Consider the following 17665-nt stretch of genomic DNA (forward strand, 5'->3'; position numbering starts at 1 on the left):
TAAACAAGACACAGAGCAAGAGAGAGTGTCTCTCTGACACTCTTCTGATACCAGAAGTAAGCACTGACTCCAGCAGGGCTGGCTAACAGCATTCCCCCCCCCCCCCCCCCTCCCTGTAGGTCTCTCTCTCTCTCTCTCTCTCTCTCTCTCTCTCTCTCTCTCCACTGATTCGTCCCTCCCCCCCCCCCCCCCCACCAACCCCCACCTGCAAACATGAACAAACATTCAACCCAAAACGCAAGGACACAAATATAACCACGCCACCCCCACGCTGCAGCCCGGACAGAGCGCACGTTGTGGTTACCCCTCCGTGCTCCTGCTGCTGGCCTCATTATGCCCTTAAGTGTGCTCAGTGGCACTAAGGGCCCGATACCTCTCTCCTAATCAGATGGTACACGCCTGCAGCCCATCGGGGAGGAAACGCTCCACCATTATGATCTCAGAGCGTCTTTGCCTCCATTTCTCTTCCTCTTTCTCTGTGCGTCTGTCTCTTGACTGTCTGTACCTGTCCAACGGCCGCCAGTCTTTCACCTCGGCGTAACGACAGGACATTTCGGTCATACTTGCTCTCGTCCTCTTTGAGGAAGTTAATTATTATCCAGAAGGCTGGCGTCTAGCAGGGAGCCTCTGTGACAGCACGTCGGCTCTCCTCTCCATTTCTCTCTTCCTATCTTTATTCTATTTTTGTCAAATTAATTTTAAACTCTCCGTAGTGACAATCGGCAAACAAGTTGAGCAACGCAACATGACAACCTGCATCGTACATTCTGCTAAGACTATTTTGACAAAGCTCAGAATTTTCCCACCATCATTACGCTCATCCTTGACCCCACTTCAAACCCTAACATCTGGCTCGCTCCTAACAAGCAAGACTTAGGCACGGAAACCTGACAATTATGCAGACACCGCACGCCTGATCACTTACCTGTGACTCATAACACAAAGACAGCGCTTCTTCATAAGCCATGTCTTCTTCTCTTTCCTCGTCGTCCTCGGGTTCCTCGTTTGGGTCTTCACCTGGTCTCGCGTTGCTCCAGGACCTGTTGGAGGTCTCTTCCTGAACAAACGCTTCGAGCTGGGGCAACAGCTCATCCCCCAGAAGATCATGCCCATCACCGAGCCCCTCGATTCCCCCGTGCGGATGATCCAACAGTGCCTCAGCCAGACCCTGAAACCCACCACTGGTCACGCCCTGGTTGTCGCAGCCTTTGTTCGGTTGCGAGAAGTGGCCGTTTGCGCCGGCGAAAGAGTTCAGGCCCTCTGAGAACATCTCGGCGGTACCGTACGTGTCCGGTGCGGGCTTCCAGGGCCCAGGTCCCTGGTTCTGAGTCCTTTGCTGCTGCTCCATTACCGGATCTGCCAAGAAGGGACAGCCGGACTCGCTGCCGCCAAGACCGGAAGCAGACGGCATGGCTGCCGTGGTCTTTGTCAAGGCGGCTTGAGGCGGCTGGGTCGCGTTTACCACCGCAGAAGGCTGACCAGGGAAGGGGTACTGAGAAGGGTAGGACGAAGCAAGACTGGCTGAGCAGGAAGACAGGGTGTAGGCTCCAGGGGAAGACTGAACATGGAACCCCAGGTTACTGTCCTCCACCTCAGGGACCGCAGGGAACCCTTGCACCCCCTGGGCCAGCTGGTACCTACTCTGCTGCTGAGATGTCGCAGGAATCATCGGCACCTCCATGTAAGGTCCAGACTGCGCGCGAGGACCCTGTTCACCGCCCGAATAAAGGGGGCTCCCCTCCGAATTCATCGAGCCGTGGTGGCTTTGGTGAGAGTCCGCGCTGCCTGGGTAGTAGAAGCTGTGGTGGTCCTGGTAGGCCTTGCTGTGCTGGTGCAGTTGCTGGTGTGGCATCTGGTGCCGGGCAGACAACTGCTGCTGACCGAGCACCTGCCGTCTCTGCTGGAGATGCGGGTGTTGCTGACCGTACTGATGTTGGCGCTGTTGCTGAGCCTGGCAGTGTGGAAGCTGATGCGGAAACTGGGGCGGATGCATCTGCTGCTTAAGGTGGTGCTGCTGTTGTTGTTGCTGCTGCAGCGGTTGGTGCTGATGGTGAATTTGCTGGTGTTGGTAGGCGTTTGCTCTCTGCTCCGCCCATATTGGACTGTTACTGGAATATAGTCCGTTGGTCTGAGGCGTTTGATTCAGGGACGGCTCTTGAAAATGGGATGACTGGGTCAGGAAAGGTCCCCCAACGCTGTTGTTGCCCACTGGACTTGAATAGGACTGTGCCATGGAGGTCTGGACCTTCATACCGTCAAACTGACCCATCTGTTGACTGTAGTGTACCCCATGCTGGCTGGCCGAGGGCACAGAACTCGCCACCATTCCAGGGTGTTTCTCAGGCTCCACTGGATTCATCTGAAGCGGATCAAACCCTGGGCCAAGGTCGAGCTCATCCGCTAAGGAAACAGGCTCGGAGCTGAAGCAGTCCTGAGCCAAATCCTGAGTCAAGCCCTCAAAAAGGTTTGTGTCACCAAAAAAGTCCATTATGACGTCTGTCACAGACTCATTGCATAGACTGCTGCTTTTCTATAGCGGTCCTCATAGCAGGACAGCCAAGTGGAATGTGTTTCTGTAGAGTGTCAAGAATCACACTGCCTCCATGTCCCCATTGAGTTTCTGCAGAGAGTTCAAAGAGACAAAAACCATCTTTAAGCAAATGTTCAAAAACTTTCATCAATGTTTCAAAATACATATAACCGTATGTTGACATCAGGCCTAAAATATTAGGCCTCAGTTAAAATAAGCTGTAGGATAACCCTACATGTGTTATAACAAATGTAAAATGCATCATACTACCAATGGTACCTCAGCAAGGTTGTCATACAGCACAGGAATTAGCCCAGTTCTTGGGGAACTTCAGCAAGAGCTAACTTTTGAGTCACAATTAGCCTACATCAGAATGCAGAGAAACCCATCACTGAATTATTAAAACATTGATACAATCCCCTTTTATAAACATTAGATGCTCACACCTAAATGATCAAAACATTAGATGAGGCTGCGCTTGAGACAAACAAAAACAAACATTTCATATACCCATATTTTAAATTCTATAGATTTGTGGCCTATGAGAAAAAAACCCAAAACAACACTACCTCCCTTTTATTAGTCTCGCAGAATATAGTTCATGAATATGTAAATACAGAATATAAATATCCACTAAAGTGCACACTCTTTTTTGATGGATATAACAGTCTGTCAGGTATTAAAGGATAATCAAGCTTTTCTTTTTAAAAAACATATTGTGTTTCACAGTTATTCATTTATTTACTTTTTTGGTAAAATCAATGTTTCTTACTTTAAAAGCTTATTTTTAAAGCAGTTCTGTATCACACACACACGCACATCAGTGGCAACAGAGACAGACGGGATGTCCTGAACAGCACTACCCATGGAGGAGGTCAGTCACGACCTGCTGACTCACCGCATACATGCACATACGCACACACGCGCACACACACACACACACACACACACACACAGTGTACAGCTCCAAGTCCACCTGAAAAGCACCAACACTAAATTGATTTTCCTTTATTTCATCTCAACACTATTTACTACTACAGCCAACACCAGCATACGTTGAGTTCTTTTTGCACAACACACCACGTCACAGTGAAAATAAGTCCTCAATAATCCCACCATAGCCAGCACTGCACATGGGGCTAAGCCCAGACGAAACAGGCTGTATCTATCCTACAGCCTCAGTATCTGATAAAACTATTGCGTTCAAAACAACCCTTTAAATAGCCGTTTGTCACTAAGAACGAAAGGTCACAGAGAAAGCCTGTAGGTGGTGACACTCGGCCACAGTAAACTACCCCTTCTGTTCAGGGATTTTTCTTCCAAATACAGGTGTGGTGTTACCAACTCTGGAAATTACTAATACGTCTCCATCTCTCCCCATCTTGGAAAACTAGGATTAGTAATGTTTGGTTCCTACACATGCACCTGACTGAACTAAGAAGCACTGGGTAGGCAAATGTAACCTCTTTACATTTAAAAACATGTAGCGTATTACACAAGTCAACAAACAGGTTTACCTAACAAACGGTTAAAATATCAAAAACAGACACAGCAAGGAAGACACAGTTCAGGCCGAGCCAATGTGGGTATTCCAGAAAAGTAAGAAATTCATGAAAATTATGAAAATACATTTAGGCAACAAAATAACAGCAATCACACTATTAGGAAACTAGTAATAAAACAGCTATATGATGGGATTAGGGGGTTTCCCTACGTTGTAGGGGCAAGGGGGGTGTCCCAACTTCAGATTTACTGGAAAAAGACCTACATTGTTTTTTGTACCCCCCCACCCCCCAAAAAAATGTTTTTTGTACCCAACCCCTGAACACACACACACACAAAGAAACAAATAAACAAACAACTTCGACAATTTCACGCCCTACGGACACTGACATATGGAATCACCAAAGCCGACTCTGGTCCAGAGGGAAGACTCCACCCCAGAATCCAGTGGAATTCCTTGGCAACACCTTGGAGTATACAGCACTGACTAACTGTAGGGAAGGTGCAGTCACGCACACTCATAGGCGCTGTTCAGATGGGGGAATGACATTTCATTAGGCTGGCTTCACCTGTACACATTTATTTAACGCTCATGTGCTTACTGTGCCAATCTGTCATCCTGATTGGCCAGGACATCATTTTTTGACGTTCTGGTGAGGCAGCTTAGGTGACTGCATGGGATGTGTTACTCCTTCACCTTCACACTAGACATCACCTGATACTTGCAGGCCAGCGTAAACCAGTGTAACAACGAATTGATTTAAACTACATTTTTGCCTTGTGTTTGAAAACCCTGGTAAGCAAATAACTGACACACTTTTCGTCTTGATTCATTAGAGTCCATTTCTGTACTGTTTCTGTTCTTGATTTGTCTCTTTTAAACCCATCCTTCCACCTTGAACCTAGCCTACTGAATTAACCTAACCCATATATGTTCTTTTATTTCTGTGAATCATACTAAAATATTTGCTTGGCATGGCAAAAAAAAGGGAAACAAAGCAAAAGAAACAAACACGAAAATGCAAAATGACCAAATGCCTTTGCCTCACTGTTTACATTTAGGTGAGGCACTGACATGCAACAGAAATGACACTGCAGTTAGTGAATGGAATGGTCTCACTTTCACACCGACCCAAACTCTGGCTTTCTTTTTGCTTTTCCTTGTTTTACAGTGTTTTAATACGACAACCTCACTTTCCATAGATCCACCAGTGAGTGCATGATCAACACAAATATACAAAAATACAACATCCAGAGACTATTATCTAGCAGAGTATTTGCTATACGGCCACTGCATTAGTGACATTACTCACAGACGTGAATGGTAATACCCAAACACACGGTGCCAATATCCTCTATATAAAGCGTTAGTAACCAGTGCACCCTACTTAAGTAATGTGTGCATAAACTCAGCTGAGTCACCGAAAGCCTGAACACTGAAGCGTTAGTCGTTTTCATCAACCAACATGAGCGCACACCTTATTAGCCTTTGTTTCTTTCTCTCTGGCAGCTTCAGTGGGGTCCTGCTTCATAGTCCATTATCTTCTTTCTTTTTTTTTCATGGATTTACGGGCCTAATTTCTGGCCCAGTGTAGCGAGGCCAGAGCTGTACATGTCACTTAACGAGCTTGAATGGGAGAGTTGATACTAGAGCGGGAACCTTTTTCAGAGACACTTGATCCCCATGGCCTGACTGATTTGTTCTGTGAAAACTACATTGTGAGAGGAGCCCACTCATCCATCTACGATTTTGATTCATCCTGAGAACAGGGAGAGTTCTCAGACCTGAGAACCTGGCACTGACCTGATCTGAGAACAGTTTTTTATTTTCTCCCCTCGCAGTCGGAGATACGAAACGGGATTGGGCGAAGCTGATCCGAGAGCCATGCTCATTCATCCACAGTGTAAGAACACTAAAACCAGGACGGAACAGGTGGCAAGTTAGCCAGTACAGTTTCAAACGCACTCAGATGCAAAGTGGTACAATAGAAAACTGAGTCATTTTTAGAAGGGCCTCTTGAAGATGTTTTTTTAGACAAAGAAGTGTTTAGTCTCACTATAACGTTTAGGGTTATGCTGCTCTGTAATTCCAGACATGTGGTTGAGAATGCAGGGAACTGAATAGTGGCAAAGCTTCACCTACTCAAGTGAAAATAACAAAACATAAAGGGTAATAATGTTTTGTCAGTCAAATGACACCAGCTGCAGTCATCCACTGCTAAAGGCAGATAACGAAGTAATTACTATTGAACTGTCAAGATGATTAATCCAACTATTTGCAGACATCTACAATCTAGGTCTTGTGGCCCCAACTGATAGCTAGGAAGAAACAGCAAGCAGCTTTTTTTAAACTCGAGGAGCTAACGGAAACTCTGCGATAACCCCTGCGCCCTGCGCGCTTGTATGCGCCACGGCCGACAAGAGACGTCTTATTAAGCCACGACATCCAAGGGAACCCTCCTACTGCTGTGAACGTGTTATTAATGCGAGCTGCGTTTATCTGGCAGCGTCGCGCAAACTTAAAGCAACAGGTTGTCGGGGTGAAGTGATCATTTCTCCGAGGTGGACCCGCTTCTCTGCCAGGCGTCTTTGTTTATCTGTGCGCATCCTCCACCCACACCCGTCGCTCCAGAGCCAGCGCCACAAATTACAAGGCGTCGGCTATTTCAAGTGTACCGACGGCGGCTTATCTTGGGCTGCACGGTGGAGGGAAGGCAACCGCCACCGCCTCTCCTGCGCGGCTCCGGGCGCCTACGCAGCCGGTCGGGGCGCACCGGGGTCAGGCGTGCAGGCACGGAGCCGTGCGGCTGTCACGGTTACCAGCGCCAAGGGGATCGCAGTTTGACCGACAACACGATCCGAAAAATGTCTTCCGAGTTCTTCTCCCCCCGCCCCCGTCGTGTTTGTGTGTTTGCTGGGGTGGAAGTTAAGAACTGGGGGATTCGGCACTTACTCAGCTATGGTGGGACTGCGCGTTCAAGCACAGGCCATAGCCTGTTGAAAGCAGAGAAACAAACTATCCATCATCCCATTAGCTCCAGTTAAACCAAGAGCTCGTTTAAAGAACACTTCCACGGTAAAGTCGCTACTTCTAACCGCATGAGGCCCGTTTTCAGCGTGTAGTGAATTAGGCAGCCTGGACGTGTCCACTGACCGACCACCACATGCGTGCTCGTCAACATCTTCGCCTTCACGTGTCGCGGCTTTGACAAGACGAGCTCGCACACAGCTGCCGCGGCACCGCAGAGCCAGTGGTGCCGGGGCAACCTTCTACAGCCCCCGGGCCGGTGTTGGTGCACACGTGTCCGGCCAGCCCTCCTCCGTGCGGACCTCAGCACGCCTTGCTAGGAGCAGGAGGCTGCAGAAACGAGCAACAGTCGCAGTGATGCCAGCAGAGCAGAGCAGCCCTCCGGTCCCCGTTAAATGCACCCGAGCCTGCCCAAACACCCCGCCGGGTCCCCGTTAGTTCAGAAGCACAGCAGCAAATTTAAGCTGCTACTTCTGCACACTGGGCATCGCCGGCTCCTGCGTGCAACTCAGCAGGCTAAGATAAGCGGACGGCGCACACAGGTGGGTGGAGTGTGTTGGGAGTGTGTTGGGAGTGTGTTGAGCGCACTTTTCTGCCCGGGCGCCACCAGCTGCGCGGCTCTCTCTCTCTCTCTCTCTCTCTCTCTCTCTCTCTCTCCCCCTGCTCCCCTCCGCCAACACTGACAGCGCGGACACCTGAGTTTCCATCACCGCGGCTCTCGGTTCTACCGCGCTGAACGGCGAACAAACAAACGGCGACTACTCACCCGGAGTGAGACGGAGCCCCCCGACGAGGCGACGGTAGTTCCGCGGAGGGGTAAAATGTCGGATTTAACGTAGTTTATATCGCCGTCGGCGACCTCGGCGGATCCACCAGGGCTGGCGTGATGACGTCCACACGCTCATTTGCATATACGATGTATGCGTCCGTTCTGATTGGTCAACCGGGACTTCTTTCACTTTGAATCTCCAGGAAAAAAAAAAAACAATGTTTGAATTTCGTAATCTTATATGATCTCGCGCTTTATAACGCATTTTAATGTCGATACGTGGCCTTTTAATTTGGTTTGATTCACGTGAAATGCTGAGTTTTAGGACGATCGAGCAAGATGGCCGCGTCGAGAAGAAACCAATCGAAGGTGGTCTTGGAGTAGTTAGAATACAAACATGGAAGTTGAGGGGGAACGCGGTGATCGCAGCCGTGGGTGTTTGGCGACCTCTGGTGGCCATTGACAGCAAGTGCTTCTCTACAGTAGGGACTGCGAGTCAGCTCCGAGTGGAATCAAAATGACCCTACACAAAATTGTCTCTCACCCGTAGATAAAGCCTAGCATTCCTTTTTAGGGAGAACTGTACGTGTTTGGACTTTAGGGTAGACGATAGAAATGGGGTACGGGATTCCTGGGGTGGAAGAGGATGTTGCAGTCTTGGTTTTGTTGCAACCTCTCATACACAAACAAGATGCACGATGCACAGCCATTCTATACAGTAGGAAAAGCAGCAATTATTCTTCAGTGAACGATGCCATTGTAAAACCACACAGAAGACACACATGACGTTTCAGATTTATTGGGTTTAATGTAATTGCATTTTAAAACCTCACATTGGTTACAAAGCCCAGACTTTCATGTCAGTGAGATATGGGGGGGGGGGGTGTAAGAGATCATCCAAATGGATATTGTTGCAAACCAAGTGTAATTAGAAAAACATAAAATCCTTAAAATTGAAGACTTATACCATTATATATATATATCTGTATATAAATAAACCAGAGGCCTTTTACGTGCAGACAAGCGTCAATATTTACATAATTACCCCTTTCATCCATGAGTTATTTAAAGCAAAATTACACTAGGGTAAGAATCAAGCGCAACTTACCATCTTTTAAAAAAAAAAAAAACCAAAAAAAAAAACCACACCTCTTATTCTGCAATATATTAACACTATTCAATACAGTTCATTACACAACTGAACCCCCCCCCCCACACACACACACACACACACACGCCACACCTCCATTCACACACAAACGTGTAGTGACGACCAGTTACCAGGATCAAAAGGACTGATCATACAGAAAATAGCCAACGTAACTATATGCAAAATATAAACATGTTTATAAACACGGTTGTGAAAATTAAAGGCCAACTTTAAAACCCTACAACTAAACTGTGAGTAAACACAGATGCAAGCTCTCTGCTCAATCAAATTACATTACTGTGGCCAGCTCCTGGGCAATTAATCCAAGAATCAAATCAGAAATCTTGATCAAGCATCCTACTGAACTGATTCTAGTGACTGTTTTCTACATTGGTTGGAGTAGTACTTGTCTGGCCAACACCCAACACCATATTCCAGCCTTAAAACAGGCGATGTGTAATAGATTCAAGTCTTGAATTACAACGTCGCCTAGCCAAATCGGTCATTGGTTTGGAATCTCCACAACCGCACAGCAAATACAACCATTATGGTTCTGAACCACAATGCCATGACACTGCACACCTAACTGCTTACAGAACATTCTTTAAAATTTACTGCAAATAACCACCCTTTTCTTAAAAAACCCTTCCACATAGTGAGGTGTTCTGTTGCACCTGAAGAAAAAAGAAAACGCAAAAAGTATGTGCAAGTCACAATGTCATCTAAAGAGAACCAACGATATGCAATTTCATTCCATTGCCCCCCCCACTTAGGATGGTTACTAGGTTTATACTAAAGCACAAGCCTCTTTAAGAGATCTAAAGCTGTTTCAGAGATTTTCTTTTTCGTTTCTAAAGCTGAGCAAGTGTTTGTAAATATAGTCCATGGAAGTGCTTCGAGATCGCAGTTCTAGAGAAGGGTTCAGCCACGCAAGTGCACGTAGCACAGATGTAGCTCAGCACCCCCCTCTGGCGGTCGACAAGTGGTAGTGCAGCCTCAGGTTTGCAGGGGGTATTCGTCTTTGCTAAACGGCTGTGTGGATCCTGGTTTCACCCAAGACAGTCCCGACACCTGCAGCCCTTTGGGGTGATCCTCAGGCCTTCTCTGTGGTGAACAGACAAAATTAGGGGCAAGGCTTACAAGAACATCTCATGGGTCAACCAACTGTAGACTGCTTTTGCACCCCAAAGCAGCAGGAAGTCTTGACTGAGGTTAGTGATGCTCAACTCTACCCTTGCTCCCTCATGCAAAAATTCGAGACCAAAAAGTTGTGTAATGAAACTTGATATGAAGGAAAACTCAACCTTGAACAGAAAGTGACTCTTGCATCATTATAATTAGACAGGCAGGTTCAACTTGGTTTTGAGAAGCACAGGAGCATCAAGCACTCACTTTGTGTGTGAACATCTTCTCTCTTGCCTCCTCGTGCACTGCCGGGTTCCAGGGAGAGAAACTGAGCAGGAGCAAAACAAACAGCAGTTTAGCAGTTTCAGGGTAACCCTCATTTCATCCCTTACATCTCAGATGAAACCTCAACAGAGCCACACGAGTATAGGCATTAAAACAAATGTGCAGCCACCACGCTCCGTTAGGAGGCCATTTTGGCAATTCTTCCCTGAGAACAGCTGAATTACCAATAATGGAAAATTAGCAATTTAAAAAGGAGGTCATAAGTATTTTGTAGGACACGCAATAAGGATGAGAACCATATTCCTCCCAACTTGTTCAGCACCTTCCAGTGGGCCTGCATACCTTATCGCGTAAGGATCATCCATCTTGGGTTGGTCAAAAAGGTGGCTGTTGCACAGTTTCACGCCATCTACCACTTTACTCTTGAAGAGTTGAATGTCCTTGTCGTATCTGTTTAGGAAAATGTAATAAAAGTAATTAATCCAAATTAGATCAGATTAAACCGAAACCACAGACGGCAGCACTGCCCCACAATGCCAATCATGCAGCCAAACCGCCCAGAAACGGGTAGCAGGATAAATATGCAGAATTAAACCAATGTTTAACCAGGGCATTCTTGCTCATCCCATCACCATAGTTGGTAAAAAAAAAAAAAAAAACATAAATAAGAGGTTTTAAAAGTCTGGATTGCATGCATCCTTTTCCCCCTCCAACCAAGACAATTAATCCAGGATCTCTTTACAAATACCACACATCCTTACAGAACGGCAGCCTCTGGGTTGAGCGGTTCCATGGTGTTAATCTTGTAGAAGACCGTGCGTGCATACATTAGCACCTGCCAGATGTGGTTATGATTCCGCCTGCAGGATGGTGAGACACGGTGAACTCTACACACACGCACTTTACAGCTACATTACAGTGACTGGTCAGTCAAAGCATGCAAATAACGTACGAGTCTAAAGGAATGCAGGACTCGGGTGGAGAACAGTGCCTGCTCTTAGACCAACAAAGGCCTCATTATAGCTGCATCAAAGGCTGGTAACAGGGAGGCCATTCTCCATACAAGTGGTTAATGTTATTACTGCTGTGCAATAAATACATTTCAAAAAGATGTAAAGATCTGTCTGGATTACAAAAGACACTTTGTGCTGCATCATGACTTGGAAAACTGACCCTCAATAATGAACTATTAATATTATTTATATCATTGTACATCATTTTACTTAAGAAAATCCTTTGTCCATATCAAATACCGTATCAAACCACATCTCATCTTGAGTGTGTAAGACAGGACCCCATGACGGCACCACCCGGGAGTGCTTTTCCGCAGACATCATGGAGCATCTTATTAAACTGAAGGATGGATGCATGATGCAAAAGTACAGGGAGATACTGCAAGACAACTTGCTACTGCTCGACAACACAGCAAAGCTTGGAAGAAACGCCACTACATGAGGACAACAATCCCAAGCACGAGGTCAAAGCGCCACGAGAGTGGTCAAAAGAGACAGATGAACGCTCCACAACCACCAAGTGAAAAGTCCGGAAATCAACTCTGCTGTAGCACCGTTTGAAAATTCTATCCAACCTGAACTGCCAGGAGCAAACCTGAAGAACAATCACTCCAATAGTGTGCAAAGTTAGTAAAAACTGACACCAGCAAACTTAAAGCAGTTATTGTAGCAAAAGGTGGCTCAACCAAGGATTAGTGTTGAATACATTTTAAAAGTAGCAGTTTTCCTTTTTATTTTAAGAGCCGATAATGAATTTTGACTTTACTTCCAGAGAACTGGTTTGTAATAAGTCTGGCTAGGACAACACATACAAATGTCAACTGTAATCCAAACAAATCCGATTACTTTTATAAGGGAGGTGGAGTTCATTCATCATGACCAAAGTACACGAGACTCTAGCCAAGCTGTGGCTTCCACCATTAAAGCAAGCGTAGGTTACAGACTGAAGCAGTAGTTTCGCCTCCTTTACAAACCTCCACTTGGTGAATGCCCTCTTCACATCCAGCTCTCCAGAAACGGGGTTCACCAGGGGGTGAAAGATGGGGATATCAAACACCACCCGCTGCAGGAAAGACACCAACACAGGCGTGTTTTCAGAGTCCCATACAGCACCATTCATACTGCCCTAACTACTTTTCCCTGAGGAGGACCTGTTGTGATGCAATTTCAATACCATTTAAAAGACACACCCACATGAAGGAGCCACAGGAAAAGGTAAGAGGAGCTTAGTTTTAGTGAAATACTGCATTGCTAAACGATACCACTACATGGCTAATAAACCAAACAGCTCTGTTCTGGTAGATTGGTTCTATACACACTTTCATGTGGGATATACGCACAATGCTACATGAACTGGAGCTGTTCAAGTGCTAAACCTACACAGTAAGAAATGCACACAGAGCAACAACTGTCCATAAACAAACCAAAGTGAACAGTTTATTTTAATTTTTTACTCTTCAGTAAGATCACCAGCTCCAAAATATTGGGTGTGGTTGGAGAATTATGTACATTAAAAAAAACAAAAAAACAAAACAAAAAAAACAACCCTTGTGATGCAAAAAAAGGGTCTTATCCATTCATGCATCCAGTGAAGAAAAAACAGTGATCTGTTGACCTCAGAGCAAGGTGTGCAGGACAATGAAGCACAAATATGAAGCAAAGCAAGAATGCAGCTTCAATTTTGACTGCTCTGAAGCAGAGATATTCAGCAATATGCCAACAAGGCAGATAAACATGGACAACTGGTCAACTGGGCATTTGCTCGAGTGTACACTTATTTTAAGAATAAATAACCTTAACCAAATGCATTAGCTCGTGTGCACTTATGCATACGTCACGAACACTAAAATACAAACTTTTGTTCAGCACAGTAAAAATTGGCTTTGGAATGATGCATTTTTCGGTTATCACTGAACCCTGCACAGGTCACCGTTTTCACATGTGGATTTCCACTTTACCAACCATGATTAAGCAGAAACAAAAACCTCTCGGCATCTGCCCCGCCCATGACGAGTAAGGAAATGCAGGCCAGACTAGCCCCTGGGCAGCGCACGCAAGACACCCAGAACCTGCATGTGAAACCACTGTGAGCTGTGCTGGTGCTGACGACAGCAGAACTCACAGGACAGTCTCCATCGGGGTAGTTGTCCGGAATGTAGACGGTGAACTTAAAAACGCCGTCCTGGTACAAGCCGTGTCGGATGAAAATCACGCCAAACCACACTGAGAGAGACAAACGCAGACACTTAGCAAGACCAGAGTTACTTCCAAGAGTGTATTTAAAAATCACATGGTGTATATGCTGATTATATGAACTGAACCAACATGGCTAGCTGTTTTCATTGGAGGGATAACTCACTGAAGCTTGCAGACATTACGCAACGCATCATAGCAAGATTTTAAAATGGAAAGCCAATGTTGAACTGTTTAGATTGTCGTTCTTGATTGGGGGGGGGGGGGGGGGGGGGGGGGGCGCAGCTAAATGTGTCGTACGAAACACATTAGTGGGTAGCAGGGCTAGAGTTGGTGAAAAGACTTCAGCGTTAAACCAAATAAGAATGCTGAAACGTCTCAGCTGAGATACTGGGCAAAGATCAACCTGCGAAACCGCCCGAGTGACCTTTAATCAAGACGTGAGGGCAGGGGAGCGCTTACTGAGAGCTGATCTGTAGGAGGGCTGGACATAGATGCCTGGGAGTTTCTGCTTTATCACCAGCGTACTGCAAAACAGAGCAGCGTCAACAGGGAGAAGAGGTCATACCGTAGCATTCAGCCACAGAAACGCAGCGCCCCAGATTCCTTCCCTACGCATGCGGCCAGGCAGCATGACCCAAGCTGACCCAAAAAAAGGCACATACAACTCGGCGAGAAGCGAGTACTCCAGGTAGAAAGGTCCGTAGGAGGCGTGCGTGCCGTTGGCAGCCTGGGCGGCGGACGCAGGCGAGGACGGCTTCGTGATGGGGAGCGCGTTCTTGGGGATGGAGGGCAGCTGCTTCTTGCCAAAGGGATGACGGGCAGGGCTGATCCTGGGCTCTCCCGCACCGCCCTGCTCCTCGCTGTCAGATCTCTGGGCAAAGGAGACAGTAGAGGAAAAGCTGACTAAGGATGTGTTAACTTCACAGAGGTCTGCAGTACTAGCACAAGATTAGACCCGCCACCGAAGCCGGCCAGTCGAGGTCTTGACCCAAGCTGCTTTTCATTAAAGACTGAACTGTGATTTCTGTTTCATTAAGTTGCTGCTAAATTGTAGCCAGCCCAAGTCAGTGCAAATTGTGTCAGGGATCTGTGCAACAGATGATAGAAGGGACACTTCTCTAGACGAGACAAAAAGATATCACTATACCTGCAGCGGTAAAACTCTCAAGTCATAAGAGAAATGTTGTGAGGTTGGTAACAAAGGAACCAAGTGCATTTCTACTAAAGCATTATAACGGCAAAGATAAGATCACCCATACATCTGAACCTCCCTTCTTGGGAGCACAGCTGTTGACTAGGGATGTTCAGTTCAAGCGGCTGACCATCAGGCACTAATGAGGGTCTTGTACCTGAAACGACCTGAAAACTCCTTCATGGCGAAGAAAGGTATTAAAGAGTGCATGAAAGCCTCCATGTAAACCCTCACTGGACATTAGAATTAGAACAAGTCATAGAATTCTAACAAATCATAGGCTGAATCCTTCCTCTCGCCATGGTACTCACCATTTCAACACAAAATTCAGATTAACAGTGAAACAGTGAGGACTGCCTACTACGACAAACCATGAACTTGTGCAGGAACCAGCCCAGAGCAGCTCTGCAGCAGTCAGACTGCAAAAGACCCGAGACATGAGGAGGAATGCTGAACACAATAGGGGAACCTGGAACCTGCCAGCTGGAAGGAAGTGGACCACGATTGGCAACGAGCACAGGGACAACCAGGAGTCAGCAAATCTTCCAGCATTACGGCTCAATTTCACCTTCATCACTACAGCATTGGAACTGCTGAGTCCCCAGACTAGTCCGCACCAAATTAAAACAAAAACATCAGCAATGAGGGTGGTGGTGGAGAAACCACACACACCTCCCTTATTCACAGTAAGCAAACTTTCAAGATACCAAAACAATCCAGACACACCCACAAATAACCATACACTGGATTTCTTCACCAAGAATTTCACTCGGGTTAATATGAGTGAAACCACCCTTAACCTGCCAAACCCGTCACTTATGATTCCAAGTCACAAATTAACCAAGTCACAAATGCAAAGCCCTTAGTCTTCTAGCCATAAAAGGACAGACCACCACACAACCTCAGAAATACAAGAAAAAAAGTCAAAAGAATACAGCCAACAGTGGGCACACATTCAAGCAGGCCTCCTCATATGAAGAACATTCTGACCTGCAAACGCCCTCTGGACCGAGTCATGTGCATTTTACACAGAAATTGGACCCAAACCAGCGAAGGTAAGAGTCGAAATGAGCAGAAAAACGATGGCTCATGCCTTACCTTACGACCGGCGTTCGTCGACATGCTCCAGAAAGGGTTCATTACTCATTGAGCTAGAGCAGGGTGTGCTTCTATGCCTCTTGATGGCATCCGCAGAATTCACTGACTGACACACACACACACACACACACACACACACACACACACACACACACACACACACACACACACACGTGACGAGCGTCCCAAGGCCCAGACAACAGTCTGCCACCCGATATGGTATGACAGCTGCTGACAATCTTAAACTGCTGAATAATGTTCACTTATAGACAAATAACTACAACTTGCATCTGGATAGCAACAGTTTTTAGCTAGGCTACATCTTTATCCAAGCGACTCGACGTGGTCAGTTGTAGATATGATTTTGCCAACGTTTGTAATGATGGGAGAGAGAATATAGTGACTGTGATCGACATTAAACGCTATGCAGTAACCCCAACCCTGGGTAGCTAGCTGGATAGCTAGTCAGTACTATATGGATTTAAAACGTTTCAAAATTAACACAGGTGTCGACATAATAGTTAAGGTTAACTGGTTAGCCAGCCATCAAGCGATCTGGTCACTTCCTTAACGCTGGCAGGACGATCTTAAGAAATCGTTTAATCAACAAAACTGAGAGCAAACCTCAGATGTGCAGTGATGACCTAACCCTAGCTAGCCACCGATTTAGCCGAGATAACGCTAACGTTATGGGAAAGCTCTGCAAATAAGAAAGTGTGACCGTTAACCTAGCTAGATATCTGATAGAAACAGACGCGCAAAACCGAAGACACATTACTGTGTAGCGTGTTCACCTCCCAGACTGGCTGTTAATCTCAGATGTTGGCGGGTCTGGATTAGCAAACAGCTAAATACTCCAGAGAGGTTACGGCACCAACATACCTAAACGTCTCACTACCTTGATAAACAGGCGGGTCATGGTTCTGGAGAAGCCCTCATTGGCTGTTGAACCCCGGCCTAATTCCAGAGCCCTACGTGATTGGCTATCAATCTGTCAATCTCTGATTAAAGAACCAGAACACTAGGTGGGTTAGCTTGCTAGCTAAAGATAGAGGTTAACGCTGAAAGATATTCAGTAAGCAGTGACACATATATTTATATAGAGAACGACAGCAGGCGTTTCACTTCACGTCAGATATATACACAAGATACTTTACATCCCGTTATTAAGAGAGACAGCGCTATTGTTATCGATTTCAAGCTGAACGTTAATAAAAAGTTAAGCGACCGCCGCTGGCATGCAAGATATTTTTGCACGGGACAGACGCATTTGAATGAAGTGATAACATAATCTCTTACCTTACTAAACTCAGGAAATCTGAGACATTTTTAAAGCTCGTTAGCTAACTATCGTACATATCTGCCCTGTTTTAGCGTTATTTTCCCTGCTGACCAGTGAACGCGCTACTTTCCTGCCATTGGTTTATACTGGGATACGCGGACTCCTATTGCTCCCCTTCCCTATCACTCATTTCAGGTCAACATGGTGGATTTGTATTGGCCTTTGGCCGTTAAGGGCGGGCTTTAGTCTGTAACCTTGCCAAACACTTCAGAATAATTCACACAGCAGTGAGGATGAGGGTTACATATTTGATAGCAATAATCATATGCATCCATAGTCTTGTTCTCAAGATGCATGTAAAAGTAAAAAATCCATGTTCCTGACTACCGTATCGTTGGCAGGACATATTTAGATGGCAGGTCAATGCTGCCAGCATTAATGCCATGCTCTGCCATCTAAGGTAATATCCAGGTAGCACTTAGGCCGCAAGGTCA

General features: G+C 46.2%; 2 protein-coding genes across 15 annotated transcripts in view; both read right to left on the reverse strand.

Moving 5' to 3' along the window:
* chd9 (chromodomain helicase DNA binding protein 9) overlaps positions 1–7931 on the reverse strand; it is a 59424-nt gene extending 51493 nt beyond the window's left edge. For 6 of the 8 annotated variants that reach the window (XM_035520906.1, XM_035520905.1, XM_035520909.1 and 3 more), the window contains exons 1-3: positions 7828–7927; positions 2810–2893; positions 926–2620 (exon numbers count right to left, since the gene is read on the reverse strand). In XM_035520906.1, coding sequence (XP_035376799.1) covers positions 926–2488 — 1563 coding nt within the window. In that variant the 5' untranslated portion in view covers positions 2489–2620; positions 2810–2893; positions 7828–7927. Of the gene's footprint in view, positions 1–925; positions 2621–2809; positions 2894–5511; positions 5591–7827 lie in introns of those variants that run through there. The other 2 variants (XM_035520903.1, XM_035520904.1) reach the window with 2 other exon arrangements.
* A 682-nt stretch (positions 7932–8613) lies between these two features.
* Positions 8614–17293, reverse strand: aktip (akt interacting protein). Of its 7 annotated transcripts, none has more exons than XM_035520960.1 (10): positions 17189–17293; positions 15890–15991; positions 14262–14470; positions 14059–14123; positions 13526–13626; positions 12378–12466; positions 11152–11250; positions 10733–10840; positions 10373–10433; positions 8614–10084 (listed from the first exon to the last, which is right to left on the reverse strand). In XM_035520960.1, the coding sequence occupies exons 2-10, from the start codon at positions 15929–15931 to the stop codon at positions 9977–9979; spliced, it is 882 nt and encodes a 293-aa protein (XP_035376853.1). In that variant the 5' UTR covers positions 15932–15991; positions 17189–17293; the 3' UTR covers positions 8614–9976. The 7 variants fall into 7 exon arrangements, with proteins under 7 accessions (XP_035376853.1, XP_035376852.1, XP_035376855.1 ...); XM_035520959.1 differs by having other exon boundaries at positions 15890–15995; XM_035520962.1 differs by lacking the exon at positions 17189–17293 and adding an exon at positions 16684–17144.
* Between the last annotated feature and the right edge of the window lie 372 nt (positions 17294–17665).

Source organism: Electrophorus electricus, chromosome 21, assembly GCF_013358815.1.
Source record: "Electrophorus electricus isolate fEleEle1 chromosome 21, fEleEle1.pri, whole genome shotgun sequence".
Lineage (NCBI taxonomy): Eukaryota > Metazoa > Chordata > Actinopteri > Gymnotiformes > Gymnotidae > Electrophorus > Electrophorus electricus.